This window comes from Lampetra planeri, chromosome 3 (assembly GCF_965212315.1).
Source record: "Lampetra planeri chromosome 3, kcLamPlan1.2.h2, whole genome shotgun sequence".
NCBI classification, from domain to species: domain Eukaryota; kingdom Metazoa; phylum Chordata; class Hyperoartia; order Petromyzontiformes; family Petromyzontidae; genus Lampetra; species Lampetra planeri.
This window is the reverse complement of record NC_136109.1, coordinates 8499335-8514746: the sequence shown is the minus strand read 5'-3', so window position 1 is coordinate 8514746 and position 15412 is coordinate 8499335. Positions and strand designations below refer to the sequence as shown.

At 53.1% G+C, this 15412-nt stretch overlaps 1 protein-coding gene across 4 annotated transcripts in view; it reads right to left on the bottom strand.

The window, feature by feature from the left end:
* The window catches only part of LOC144717304 (uncharacterized), a 93104-nt gene that overhangs the window by 50862 nt on the left and 26830 nt on the right, over positions 1-15412 (bottom strand). For 3 of the 4 annotated variants that reach the window (XM_078592775.1, XM_078592774.1, XM_078592776.1), the window contains exon 2: positions 9085-9160. The exons of the other annotated variant lie outside the window; for it this stretch is intronic. In XM_078592775.1, coding sequence (XP_078448901.1) covers positions 9085-9160 — 76 coding nt within the window. The remainder of the gene's footprint in view (positions 1-9084; positions 9161-15412) is intronic. 4 annotated transcript variants of the gene reach the window in all.

Below are 15412 nucleotides of genomic sequence, written 5' to 3'. Positions count from 1 at the left end.
GAGAGATTCGTTCATGAGGCGATCCACATATACAAACACAGAGACAATTTCAACCGAGAAGATGGATTCTGGCTTAGCAATCATTGGAAGGACGTAATAAACCATTTTGGATCTTAACTGATTGTGTTCACGTTTACGGTGACTTTCAGACCGCGTTCCACTCACTGGCATTGTATTCTTTGCAGGGAATGGATTCTTTGCTCCGCTGCAAGTTTCCCACACTACTCACCCATTGACATGACGGTCAATGGTACAGTGTATAATAACAAATAGTATAACATTTATATGCTTAATACAATGTACAAAGTAATATATAGTATCGTAATTGTATAGTGAATATATAGCAGTGTGATACACATTAGGGTGGGTAGAATAATACATAGTGTTATATTACAATGTATAGGGTATAGGGCGGTTAATAGCAATACAGTATATAATTTAATGTTGGGTTTGTTTACGGCAGTATATAGTACGGTGTAGACTCGTGTAATGTAAGGGAATAAAGTTTAGATGGAAGCATATTATATAATTTTTACGACGTAGTATTGTAATGTATTACTTACTGTTAGTAACTCAGCTTATTGTAGAGTATAGTTAGTATACTGATGATACGATGAAGTTTATACTTTAGTTGTTTACGTGTTGGTTTTAGTTACTGCAGCTACATACTATTAACACTCCTTCCCTTTATTAATGCTACCCCTATCCCCTCCCTTTGATGCTGCTAATCCTGCATAATGCACGGGCATAATTAGTACTATTCACATACCTGCATTTCCCATAAATATGCTAAATTCCTCTTGATATGCAAATTCCTTTGTCAAGGCGCCCAGCTTATATATATGCTCCAAGCTCGTGTGCTGTTTCATTCAGATGCTGTCGCCTGGACAGACCTGATTTTCACCTGAGGACGGCTGCTTGTGTTGTGGCCGAAACGTCGTGAGAATTATTTTATTATGTTTTATTTTTATCATTTTATTACTTCCCTTCTACGTGACTTTACCGAAAGAACCAAGAAGATGAATCCCTGCAGTCACGAAAGCTTTAAATCGAAATTTAAGGTGACAACAGTTGGTGCGATTATTCGCAAATGGAAGAAACACAAAAGAACTGTCAATCTCCCTCGGCCTGGGGCTCCATGCAAGATCTCACCTCGTGGAGTTGCAATGATCATGAGAACGGTGAGGAATCAGCCCAGAACTACACGGGAGGATCTTGTCAATGATCTCAAGGTAAGCTGGGACTATAGTCACCAAGAAAACAGATGGTAACACACTACGCCGTGAAGGACTGAAATCCTGCAGCGCCGGCAAGGTCCCCCTGCTCAAGAAAGCACATATACATGCCCGTCTGAAATTTGCCAATGAACATCTGAATGATTCAGAGGACAACTGGGTGAAAGTGTTGTGGTCAGATGAGACCAAAATGGAGCTCTTTGGCATCAACTCAACTCGCCGTGTTTGGAGGAGGAGGAATGCTGCCTATGACCCCAAGAACACCATCCTCACCGTCAAACATGGAGGTGGAAACATTATGCTTTGGGGGTGTTTTTCTGCGAAGGGGACAGGACAACTTCACCGCATCAAAGGGACGATGAACAGGGCCATGTACCGTCAAATCTTGGGTGAGAACCTCCTTCCCTAAGCCAGGGCATTGAAAATGGGTCGTGGATGGGTATTCCAGCATGACAATGACCCAAAACACATGGCCAAGGCAACAAAGAAGTGGCTCAAGAAGAAGCACATCAAGGTCCTGGAGTGGCCTAGCCAGTCTCCAGACCTTAATCCCATAGAAAATTTTTGGAGGGAGCTGAAGGTTCGAATTGCCAAACGTCAGCCTCGAATCTAATGCCTTGGAGAAGATCTGCAAAGAGTGGGACAAAATCCCTCCTGAGATGTGTGCAAACCTGGTGGCCAACTACAAGAAACGTCTGACCTCTGTGATTGCCAACAAGGGTTTTGCCACCAAGTACTAAGTCATGTTTTGCAGAGGGTTCAAATACTTATTTCCCTCATTATAATGCAAATCAATTTATAACATTTTTGACAAGCGTTTTTTTTAGTTATTATTCTATCTCTCACTGTTCAAATAAACCTACCATTAAAATTATAGACCGATCATTTCTTTGTCAGTGGGCAAACGTACAAAATCAGCAGGGGATCAAATACTTTTTTCCCTCGCTGTATATGTGTTAATGTGAATACTAGTAGTGATCCTTGAGGGATGCCATTGGACATAATTCCAAATGCAGCCGTGTTTCCTGCGACGTGTACCCTGAAAGTACAGTTACTGAGTATCATGTCAATTAGGTATACAATCGAATGCTATATGATTATATTGGCCAACTTCAGCAGCTGGCCATGACACCAAACAGTGTCATAGACAAAAGAGAGGTAATTTATACTGTGCCAGTTTCTAATGACTTAGGAACCAGCTACTATGAAGGTGGTGAAGGCAAAGAACTGTTCGCGAAATCTGGCTTTGGGAGGCAGTTGGGGATCAATAATGGGAGAAAGTCTGGCAAGCATGACACATTCCATCAGCTTGGAAGTGGAGGATAAAATGGATATTGGCCTGTAGCTGCAAGGGCAGATCTTGCGGCTTTCCAGGTTTCACAACGACGATAACTTTCACTTGCTTCCATTCTGTAGGGATTTTGCCTGCCCTGTGTATGACGACGAATTCGTTTACAAGCCATTGTTGTCCATATAGTCCCTGGCGTAAACAATTGTACGATTCATTGCCGATGCCTTTTAAATTTACTTCATTGCCTGCTGTATCTTTGCTTAAAACATGGCGTGTCAGTAAATATATGCATTACCACATAGCTGAAAACTGAACAGCTGACTCAATGTAACCTAGCCCAAAGGTGATGTTAATAAACTTAAGTCTACCAAAATATATTCTATAAATGCTCTGTTGCAGATGTAGGGGTGTTAGAGAGAGAGCCCGTTATGCATGGCAGCTTATGGCAAACAAACACAGTGGGCGGGGCTACGTGAGTGCACGGGGAGGTGCTCTCTACGACGTCCGCGCCAGGTACCCCGGGGGGGCTGATTCGGAGTTATGATCCCCCGGGGCCCCACCCCTCAGCGGGGGGTTGGGTATAAAAGGGGATGTAGCGGAGGGCTCGGGAGTCTTGTTAAGCTAACCAGTGAAGACTGAAGACGTCTTAGCTAGAGCCCTGGACTCCCCTGGTTCGCCGTCCTTATCAGGGCCGAACAGGACCGAGCCAGCGGCGTGGTCCCGAGATCCAGAGCCGGTGGTCTTGTCAGCGCTGGCCTGGGACTCAGGGTACAGGGCCCGACTTACCAGTGTCGGGCCAGATAGCCTCCCCTAGCCCATTAGAGGAGGACTAGGAGGCAGGTTAGGAAGTAGCTAGCGCGTGTATCCCCAGCTAGCCGGGTGAGGGGGCCGACACCCCCTCTAGAGTTGTATGCCACAACCGTGCTGTGTATAATAAACCCGTGTGCCTCCAACTCCGGCGTCCAAGAGTCGTGAACTCTATTACATCTGGTGTCAGAAGTAAAGATCTACGAACATGGACACGCGCCGGACAGCTCGAGTCAGGGTACCGGAGGGGGAGGACACCGTTGCAGTCGGGGAGCCCGGGACGGCTGAAGAAAACACGGAGCAGTCGGGGTCGGATGCGTCCACACCGCAGCAACAGGAGAATGGAGAGCGGTCGACAGAGGGGCTGAGGCAGGCGCACGCTAAGCTGGCGGAGCTGCTGTATGCCGCTGCCGCCATGCTGGACCAGATCACACAGCTGGGGGCTGCTGGACCGCCACGGGGCGACGGCAGCCGGCGACCACAGCGCCTTCCCGCCATTTCGACGGAGCACCACTTTGAAAATCCCGCCATCGCCGCAGCTGCTGTTGAGGGCGTGGCCGGGTTGAGCATCAAGTCCAACTGCGGCATCCGGGGCCATGTCGCCTCGGGGTGCCGCTCTCCTCGGCAGCGCGGGACGACACCTCGACGGGACGCCGGCCCTCTTCCCAAGCTCCATCATCATAACCCGGCGAGTCGCGGCACCCCTCATGTTTGGCCCACGCACACGCCCGTCACACACTCAAACACCGCGGCGAAGGGGGGGTCGATATCGCGCACCATCGCACCAACACGCACCACTCTGGGTACTCACATCGAACCCAGCCAGTGGTCCGTGTTGGCCCATCGTGTTGTAGCCGCATCGTTGGGGTCGTCTGCCGTTGTGGGGCACATCGACGGGGTTGAGGTGCGCATCCTGGTCGATACGGGAGCATCGGCGACCATTATTTCGGAATTGATTTACAATATTCTCCCTGTCCAGAGCCGCCCTTTGATGCCCGTTAACGTGCCATTCTATGCTGCTAATGGGGGCTCACTTGGCATCATTGGACAAATTCGAGCCCAAATTTGTATCGGGGATATTAAATTGTCTGGGCCGATTTTTGTTTCCTCCTCGCTGGCGATTCCGTGCCTGCTGGGGACGGACTTCCTGGCCAAAATGCCGATTAGGATATTAATCGACCAGGGATGCATTGAGCTCCCGTCGGGCCGACGCATGGCGTTTCTACCATCCCCCGTTACGAGTCGGACGGCGTTCGCGATGGTGCCGCGTTCGTAGATAGAACGGTGCGCGTTCATCCGGGGGCACAAATGTTGATTCCTTTGAAACTTCGGCGGCCTTTCGCTAAGGGCGTTGGGGCCCAGGGGGTTCTGCTGGGGCCGTCTAGGGCCGGGGTTAGTGGACCTCATTTACTTCCAGCCCAGACCATAGTGAGAGGGGACGGAGACCCCTTCATCGCGGTCCTCAATGTGGGCTCGCAGACGGTGGTGGTCCCACAAGGGGACCGTGCTTGCTCACGCAACGCCGGTGCCCTGTGAGGAACCCGTCGCGAAAAACGTGAGCGCTGTCCCTGCGCCGCGACCACATTCGGACAGCGATGAAGGGTTGCTCTAGGCGCTTTGTGCGGGATCGACGGACCTGTCAAATTCAGAGCGTCAACAGCTTAAAACACTACTGCGGGAATTTTCCGACGTTTTCAGTCGGGACAAATACGATTTGGGCTGCACTCATCTGCTGCGTCACCATATTGATACGGGTGACAGCGCGCCAATACGCCAGAATCCTTTTCGGTTAAGTCCCGCCGAAAAGGACCATGTCAAATCGGCTGTTGATGACATGTTAGCCGCCGACATCATTTCTCCTTCCACCAGCCCTTGGGGAGCGCCGATCGTCCTAGTTAAGAAACAGGACTGCTCGTTGCGGTTTTGCGTTGTTTCGGCGCCTTAACAAAATTTCGGTGGCCGACGCATACCCGCTCCCACGGATGGACGAATCGCTTGACGCCTTGGCGGGAGCGCGATTCTTCTCCACATTGGATTTACTTTCGGGATTCTGGCAGCTTCCTCTGGACGATGATTCAAAGCCTAAAACTGCCTTCCGCATACCGCACGGCCTGTTCCAATTCAACCGGTTGCCGATGGGACTCCACTCAGCGCCGGCAACTTTCCAGCGTTTGATGGAATTAGTTTTGGCTGGATTGCAATGGGACTCGTGCTTGATTTATTTGGATGACGTTATCATCTTTAGTAAAACATTTGACGAACATCTCCAGAGGTTGCGGGCGGTTTTCCAAAAGATGCGAGCTGCTAATTTGAAATTCAAACCCCAAAAATGTCATCTATTACGCAAATCGGTGCGTTATTTGGGACACATCGTGGGACGCTCAGGTATTGCTACCGATCCCGCCAAAACGCAGTGCGTCAGCTCCTGGCCGACTCCCACCTCGGTGGGGGAGGTCAGGAGTTTCATTGGCTTCGCGTCCTATTACCGACGATTTGTCGCGGATTTTGCGACGATTGCGAAACCCCTACACGCTTTAACGTCAAAAGGGGTTCGGTTCCACTGGGGACAGGAGGAGGAGGCTGCTTTCCGCTCCCTTCGGGACGCTCTGGTAAAAGCTCCTCCCTTGGTTTACCCCGATTTTTCTAAGCCCTTTTTGCTTGACACCGATGCGAGCAACACGGGTATTGGGGGCGTGCTTTCCCAGGTGGTTGACAGCGTGGAACGGGTGGTCGCGTACGGTAGTCGGGTGTTGTCTCCTGCGGAGCAGAGATATTGTGTCACCCGTCGGGAACTGTTGGCAATTGTCTATTTCATCCAACAGTATCGCCCATATCTGTACGGTCGGCATTTCACCGTCCGCACAGATCATGCGGCACTACAGTACGCCCTGCGAGTTCAACAACCATCGGGACAATTGTCTCGATGGTTGGAGATTCTCCAGGACTTTGATTTTGAAACCACCTACCGTAAGGGCGTTCGCCACACCAATGCGGACGCTCTGTCGCGCATGCCAACCACCTCCGAATGTGCATGCCTCCTGGGGTCTGGACGTTGCAGGCCTCCGGGGGACATATCGGTTCCGGTCTTGGCGGCCGACGACGACGACGAAACATTGATTACTAATTCGATCGCACAACAGGGAAAAGATTCCCTGTTGGGGTTGCCCGTCACTGAATGGGGGCGCCTCCAGATGGAGGATACCTCCCTCCTCGGGTGGCGTGGTCGCGTCGGCGGTGCTGGACGGGGGAGGGGTGATGCCGACGCATGGGAAATGGTGCAAGGTCTGCTGATGCATTGGGACGGGAAATCCCGTCGACACCGGCTGGTGGTCCCTTCTGGGTTGCGGGGCAAGGTGGTGTGGGCTGCTCACGAGCGCCTCCTACACCTGGGGACCCAAAAGACCCTCGCCTTGCTCCAACTTGATTTTTTTTGGCCAGGCATGACGAGGGATGTCGGGGATTTATTGGGGTCATGCCCTCGGTGCGCGCAACGAAAACCGCCAGCACGGGAGTCAAACCCACCCTTGCAATCAATCAAAGTGTCCAGAATAAACGAGCTTGTCGCGCTGGATATTTTGGGCCCATTCCCCGCCACCCCCAGGGGCAATAGATATTTGTTGACTGGTGTGGAGTATTTTACGCGCTGGCCTATGGCCTGGCCCCTTGCCAACTAGTCGGCAGCAGCCATCGTGGAGGCCTTTGTTCAGGGATACATCCTGGACAAAGGTGCTCCGGAGCGGCTGCTGACCGACCAGGGCAAAAAAATTTCCGGCAAACTACTCCAACAAGTCTGTGAGCTCCTGGGCACGAAGAAAATTCGTACCTCCCCATATCACCCGCAAACTGACGGGATGGTCGAGCATCTGCATCGCACCATCACGTCAATGTTGTCACAGCAGGTTTCGGACTCACAGACCGATTGGGACCTGCAAATTCAAGGGGTCTTGGCGGCATACCGAATGGCCCCCCATGCAGCTACGGGATTTTCCCCCTTCTACCTCATGTACGGCCGCGAACCTGACCCGCCTGTTCGTGCCCAGCTGCAGATCCCCGCGCCGCAGGGAAAAACTAAATTGGCTGACCATGTAAAATTTAATCTGGCCAAATTAACAGAGGCACGGGATGCTGCCATGCAAAACTCTGACCTCCGTCAGAAAGCGAATGAGCGGCTCAGACTGCGTCGGGCGCACGTGCTGCAGTGGAAGCCGGGGGACAAGGCATGGCTGCACTGTCCCCAGGTGCCACTTGCAACCTCCTCTAAGCTGGTGCGGCCGTGGCGGGGCCCTGTGGAGGTGGTCGAGGTTTTGCGCCCGCAGTGCGTGCGCATCAAATAGGGGAAGCGGCGGTGGTTCGTGCACCCCTCTAGATTAAAACCCTTCGTTGCGGTACACATCCCCACTTCACACACGCGTGGCCAAACATGTGGGGGGTCGACCGACTTGCTGGGTCCGTCTCCATCGCTCTCATCTGATGCCTTGCCGGCTGTGCCACCTCCAGGTGCATCAGGAGTGACGGGCTCACGCCCGATCACCCCTCCTGGGGATGCCAAGGGTCACGCGGCGTCGGATGAGGACTCACTCCAAGACGGACAGTTGCCACCTGACGGTCCGCCACCCGGGGTTACCCCGTGTGAGGGGCCCGCTGCAAGGACGCGCGCTAAAATGTGCAGACTGTTGTGAGGCCGGAACATGTGTACATAGGTTGTGTTCATTGTGTGTTGTTTGAGTGGTGTGTTCCCTGCTCATTGGATGTACATATGTTGGGTTCGCCATGTGTTGTTGTGTGGTGGATTCCCTGCAAATTGTATATAGGCTGTTTTTACGGAATTCGTATTTATTCGGGGGGGGTGCGTCGGGTTGTTTCTCTTCTCGCTGCTGTGTTCTTGTTGTATTCTTGTTGTTGTTCTTGTTATGGTTGAAAAATAGTGAGGCACACGCGCGGTCAGGGGGTAAATGCGCTTTAATTGTCATTTTTTTTTGTATGTTGGCAGCCGGGACGGCTGCAAGCTATGCGGGGGGGGGGGGGGGGGGGGGGGTGATGTAGGGGTGTTAGAGAGAAAGCCCGTTATGCATGGCAGCTTATGGCAAACAAACACAGTGGGCGGGGCTACGTGAGTGCACGGGGAGGTGCTCTCTACGACGTCCGTGCCAGGTACCCCGGGGGGGCTGATTCGGAGTTATGATCCCCCGGGGCCCCACCCCTCAGCGGGGGGTTGGGTATAAAAGGGGATGTAGCGGAGGGCTCGGGAGTCTTGTTAAGCTAACCAGTGAAGACTGAAGACGTCTTAGCTAGAGCCCTGGACTCCCCTGGTTCGCCGTCCTTATCAGGGCCGAACAGGACCGAGCCAGCGGCGTGGTCCCGAGATCCAGAGCCGGTGCTCTTGTCAGCGCTGGCCTGGGACTCAGGGTACCGGGCCCGACTTACCAGTGTCGGGCCAGATAGCCTCCCCTACCCCGTTAGAGGAGGACTAGGAGGCAGGCAAGGAAGTAGCTAGCGCGTGTATCCCCAGCTAGCCGGGTGAGGGGGCCGACACCCCCTCTAGAGTTGTATGCCACAACCGTGCTATATATAATAAACCCGTGTGCCTCCAACTCCGGCGTCCAAGAGTCGTGAACTCTATTACACAAGCATTACAATAATTATGCATGTGATAAGATGCATTAAAACACAATTTTTTCAAACTAGCATTGGGTCACATACAAAAGTAGATGCACTTGTTAATCACAATTTGTTACTGTTTCACGTGGTTACCTGCAGGGCACAGTTGACAGCAAAAACCGTTTTCCGCTCTGTATTGTCCTTTGTCTTCACATTCATTATTCTCAACCTTCACATGAAATTGAAGTAGAACAACAGTAAGTGCATTGCTGCTCAAATGCAAAACAACTCAATTATACCTTCATCTGAAGCTTACGTGACTGCAGGTACGTGACTTTACCGAAAGAACCAAAGAGTATGTTTTGGCTCATCTGTAAAGACTCGTTTGTAATGTACTGTCAAAATGTAGTGTCATTCGCACTCCATTTTTTTGCACTGCCTTGCCTGTGTAATAACACGCTGGAGACGGCTTGTGGAATCGGTCCTTTTATTTCACTTCTTGCAGTTCGCAAACACTCCCCGTTGCTGGCAGGCAACGGGAAGCGGGCAGACAGCCACCAGAGACACACTGCCACGTGGCACCCGGAGCCCCACTCGTGCGTGGCCCCTCTCTCTCTTCGTTCCATGTCTGACCCCGTGTCTCTCCTCTCTCCTCTTATTTAACGCCTGGGTCACATGGTACCCTCCAGCCGATCCTCAATAGCCTGCGCCGAATGTTCCAGATTCCCCATCAACTCCCGAGACCACGCCCCTGACTTGTCTTCCCATTGGCTGAAGCCAAGACCAGCGAAACCAATCACCTAGCTGACATCCCGTGATCACGCCGAGGCCATGCTCCCAGGCTCTCCCCCCATTGGCTGTAAAGCGGGACCGGCAAAGCCGATCACCACGTGAATCCGACATAGGCTCTTATTACATCACCCCCCCCCCCCCCCTCCCGGTGAAAGTCAGCTGTCTCGGCTGGGAAAAGGGTGACAAGCCAATTCCATAAAATTGCTTATTAGGGCGTCAAAGACGCATTAAACGTGAAAGGGCGAAATGGGCGTCTATGCACCGAACAAAATTTAAAATTCACCCATGAATAAACAGACATACATTAGGGCGCCCCTGCAGCGCGGTTACAACAGGGAAGGGACTGCAAGGCAATCAATGCTATCGAATCGGAAGAGATTTCGACCGCATACACGACGCGGAACCCTCTCCGCTTCCTGCATACGGTCGCCTTGTCGCCGGATCAACAGGAGGTGTTTGGCATGAAGAAGAAGAAGAAGGAGGATGTTCGATTTCAGTCGTGTCCAGGGCAGGTCCCGTTGGAGGAAGGACAGCGGGGGTCTCATCAGCCCTCAAAACCTGTTCATCTGCGGGTGGCACAACACAGTCCCGCTGGGGATCAACGGGTGAGGCAAGCGGCATATTCGGCACAGCAGACCCCGGCAGGTCAACAAGTGCAGATGAGGGTTCGGCACGCGGGTCAACGTAGGGTTTGAGTCGCGACGAATGGACGTACCACCGACGTTTTCCGTATTGGACGCGAACACTCTGCGAGTTCCGAATGTCCACCAACGTGACAGGCCCCCGCCAAGGCCTGTGCAATTTAGGGGATGTGCCCACCGGCACCTGAGGGCAGTGGAGCCATGCCAGATCGCCCACCGACCAGGGCATGTGGGTATGCGATCGACGCGCACACCTCTCGTTCCTTGCCTGCGTACGGGCCGTCGCACATCTGGCGGCCTCTCGCGCCTCTGTAACGCGTTCAAGCGAGTCCCGTACGTGATCAGGCAAGGAAAGGGATGGCTGTTTCCTCGGCGTACCCAGTTGTACATCAATGGGGGGTACGTTCTCACGACCATACATCAAGAACAATGGCAAATATCCCGTGGATGCGTGCGGAACCATGCGGTATGCCGCTAAGATGCCCGGTATGTGCAAGTCCCAATCGGTCTGCTTTTCACTCACCGTGTGACAAAGCATAGCCAAAAGGGTGCGGTTAAATCGTTCCACCAGGCCGTCCGTTTGTGGATGGTAAGGGGAAGTGCGGATTTTCTTTGTGCCCAGCGCATCGCAAACATCCTTGAGCAATTTGGAGGAGAAGTTACGTCCCTGATCCGTGAGCAGCCTCTCGGGTGCTCCTTAATCCATAACATAACCATTCACGAAAGCATCGGTGATGGACGCGGCCGTCTGGTCAGGCAGAGGCCAGGCCATAGGCCATCGAAAAAAATATTCTACCCCGACCAGAAGGTATTTGTTGCCCCTAGCCGATGGAGGGAATGGCCCGAGGATGTCCAGAGCAACTAATTCGTTTATACGGGATACCTCAATGGAACGTAATGGCGGCACATAATGTTTCCGAGGCGGTTTCCTCTTCGCACAATCATGGCATGACCGGACAAAGTCGTTGACGTCTGCCGTCATGCCGGGCCAAAAGAAATCTTTCTGCATTGCGGCCAAAGTTCCTCCTCCGGACCCCATTTAAACCTCTGATTTTTGCCCGTCAGAATATGCAGTGGTTTAGCCAGTGTGGCAAAGTTCTTAACAAACCGGCGATAGTAGGATGCAAACCCAATAAAGCGCCGAACGTCGCCCACCGAAGTGGGTGTAGGCCACTCTCTGACACATCGCGTTTTCTGAGGGTCAGTGGACACGCCGTCCGAACTGACGATATGACCCAAGTAACAGACGGAGTGTTGCAAAAGGTGGCATTTCTTGGGTTTAAACTTTAGGTCAGCCGACCGCATCCTCTGAAAGACAGTCTCCAGGCGTTGGAGGTGTTCCTCAAACGTGCGGCTAAAAACGATAATATCGTGTAAATATATGAGGCATGTCTCCCACTGTAGTCCCGCCAGTACCAGTTCCATCAGGCGTTGGAACGTTGCCGGAGCCGCATTTAAGCCCATGGGTAAGCGGTTAAACTCAAAGAGGCCTTGTGGCGTGCGGAATGCCGTCTTGGGTTTCGACGCGTCATCGAGGGGAAGCTGCCAAAAGCCCGAGGACATATCGAGGGTGGAGAATAATTTTGCCCCTGACAAAGCGTCCAATGAGTCATCCATCCGTGGTAAAGGGTATGCGTCCATCACGGATATCTTATTCAACCGGCGGAAATCTACGCAAAATCTCGTCCCACCATCCTTTTTCTTAACCAGTACCACCGGCGCGCCCCACGGACTGTTGGACGGCGAAATAATATCCGCCGCCAACATCTCGTCTACCGCGCCGCGCACGTGTTCCCTTTCTGCAGGGCTCATGCGATGCGGATACATACAAATCGGAGGTGTCACACCGGTGTCAATATGGTGCGACAAAAGCGACGTACAGCCGAGATCCAAATCATTTTTACTGAAAACGTCAGCATACTGTAATAACAACGAATGCAAAGCAGTCCTCTGCACGTTTGATAAAGATGAATTTTCCCCGCACAAGTCCGCGATCCACCGTTCCTGCGAACGATCGCGTGGCGGTCCATCGGTGGGTGTTTTAATTTGTGGCTTTCCGTCAAAAGTGAGAAATTGGTAGTGGCGTGAGCCAATACCGATCCAGCCGGGACAACGACCCGGTCTGGCCCCCCATTCAACACCTGTATGAACGAGGCCTGGCCCGGCCGTACGATCGTTTGGGCTGCCACCAAGGAAAAAGATTTAGACACCGAATTCGACAGGGATAATAACACACCCATCGTACCATCCTTAACTTGAAGGGGTTTACGGTAACGCAGCGGGATAAGCATTTGTGAGCCTGATGGAACTTCTACTGTGGCAGCAACCATGGCGTTAACAGCGTTACCCGGTTGCGAACGGGCCAGCAGGGAAGGCAGGAACGACATCCTACGACCCCCCGGCATTTCTATACAATCCTGGTCGACCAGTATCTTAAGTGGCATGCGGCGCAAGAAATCAGTGCCTAATAGGCATGGGACGGCCAATGAGCGCGAGATCAACACCGATCCTTTGGCGGTAATATTACCGATAGCAATACACACATCGACTTGACCGAAAATGCCCATGCTACCACCATTTGCGGCTACACACGCATCATTAACCCGGCAGATTCGCGACGTGGGAATAGACAAAAGATGAAAAATAACATCTGATATGATGGTGGCAGACTCACCAGTGTCCACCAAAATACGGACGTCGATGCCATCGATGGTACCCCGTACCGTCGACGAACCCGACGCCGCAGCCACAACCCTACGAGCCAATTTTTTCCATTGTGTAGTAGAGCGTGGTAATGACTCCGAAGAATTACAATTATCATTGGAAGTGCAACTATGTGTGCAAGTGGATGAATGATGTGACACGACCTGCCGGGCGTCCGATTTGCGCCGACTCGCCCGAGGGTGTCGCGGCTCCGCGCCCGGTGGAGGAGATGGAGGCCCACTTGGCAGAAGCGGCGAAGGCAGAGGTCAGCAGCGGCAGTCGCGGGCAAAATAGCCTCGTCGGCCACACTTGAAGCATGTGGCCGTCGTCGGCCGGCGGTCGGTCGACCCGGCCCCCGCACATGGTCGGCTTGCGTAGTCACCACTCCGGTCGTGCAGCCACCGTCTCGGAGTCCAGTGCGGGACAGCAGCCACCACCTCGTCGTCGCCGGAGTCGTCGGAGCAGTGGACGACCCGTCATGGAGACCACCCTAAAGGTGGGCCGTCGATTTCAGGTTTCCCCATCCATGCCGCCATCTGATCCCAGCGCTTGATGTTAAATTTAGGGTCCAAGCAGCGTCCCACCCATCGCGATGTAAGCGGTTCGTGGCCGCATACCGGCAGCAAGATGTTGAGTTCCTGGGACAGCTCCAGCATACGGGAAAGGATGAGAGGATCGAGGTGATCAGCCATCGCGTCGGGGTAAGCGGCCATGGCCAACGCCACAAGCACCCCCCGATAAGCCAAAGGCGACTCCTCTGATCCTCGACGACGTGACCTAAATTTTCTCGTGGCTGCCGTCGGCGGGTCGTAAAACTCCACCATTTCTGCGAAAGCATCACGAAGCATCTTCTTCTTGGACGCCGGGATGGATCGGAAGACTGCCAGGGAAACATCGTCCAGCAGCGTGAGCAGCGCTTCCAGCGCCTCCACCTCCGTCCATCGCACGGATCTGAAGGCCGACTCAAAGCGCCACGTAAAAGCACTCCAATCGCCCCCAGCGATAAATTCCTTAATCTGTGGAAGTCGATGTCCGCGGTGGCAGGCAGACGCCTTGCGCTTCCCGCGTTCTGCGCGTCTCCGACAAAATGGCGTCCGGTGGCCGCGTGGTGGCAGCCTCGCGCAAGATGGCGTTCAAAGGCTCCGTCGCCGCCGCCCCGCCCAAGATGGAGGCCTCCCCCCGCGTGGCAGGAGCTATGGCGGACGTCGTTTCCCGCCGAAGATCCTGGTCCTCGGCATTGAGCTGAACCGCAGGCGGCCGACCCAGGCCCGTAGAGGACACGACCGCCGTCACCAGATTGAGCAGAATCGCCGGAGCGACTCGATCTGCTCCGCCATCAGCCACCATCCTTCGTCCGCCCTTGAGGTGGTTCCCTCTTCCTCCCGCGGGCGATGAGCGGCGTCGAGGAGAGCGGCAGTCGGAGGCAGAGGAGCCGTAGCTCCTAGCAGATTGTCGTCGTCCGTCTCCACAACTTCCTCCGATGGAGGGTCGGGTGGGTTCTTCTTTCTGAGGTGCTTGGACATCTTGAAGATCGTCCAAACGGTCCCAGAAGAACTTCTGACACCAATGTAATAACACGCTGGAGACGGCTTGTGGAATCGGTCCTTTTATTTAACTTCTTGCAGTTCACAAACACTCCCTGTTGCTGGCAGGCAACGGGAAGCGAGCAGACAGCCACCAGAGACACACTGCCACGTGGCACCCGGAGCCCCACTCACGCGTGGCCCCTCTCTCTCTTCGTTCTGTGTCTGACCCCGTGTCTCTCCTCTCTCCGCTTATTTAACGCCTGGGTCACATGGTACCCTCCAGCCAATCCTCAATAACCTGCGCCGAATGTTCCAGATTCCCCATCAACTCCCGAGACCACGCCCCTGACTTGTCTTCTCATTGGCTGAGGCCAAGACCAGCGAAACCAATCACCTAGCTGACATCCCGTGATCACGCCGAGGCCATGCTCCCAGGCTCTCCCCCCATTGGCTGTAAAGCGGGACCGGCAAAGCCGATCACCACGTGAATCCGACATAGGCTCTTATTACACCTGTATGGAGATTCCTCGACTTACGAATGGTTTCTGTTCCTGAGCCCCTTTCATAAGTTGATTTGTTCGTACTACACATTCTGTAGTACGGAAAATATGTTATGTTTTAAAATATGTTATGTTTTAATGCGTAAAACTGATTTTGTACATTTGCATGTAATGAATATAATTCGCAGTTTCGACCTATCGTGGGAAAGCTCTTTGTATACCAATTTAGTTATCGTAGGGGTTCGTTTTGTCCTTTTGCAGATATCCTGTACCCGGATATACTTTTATCATTGGATGATACCGTGGTGATGGGTGGGTG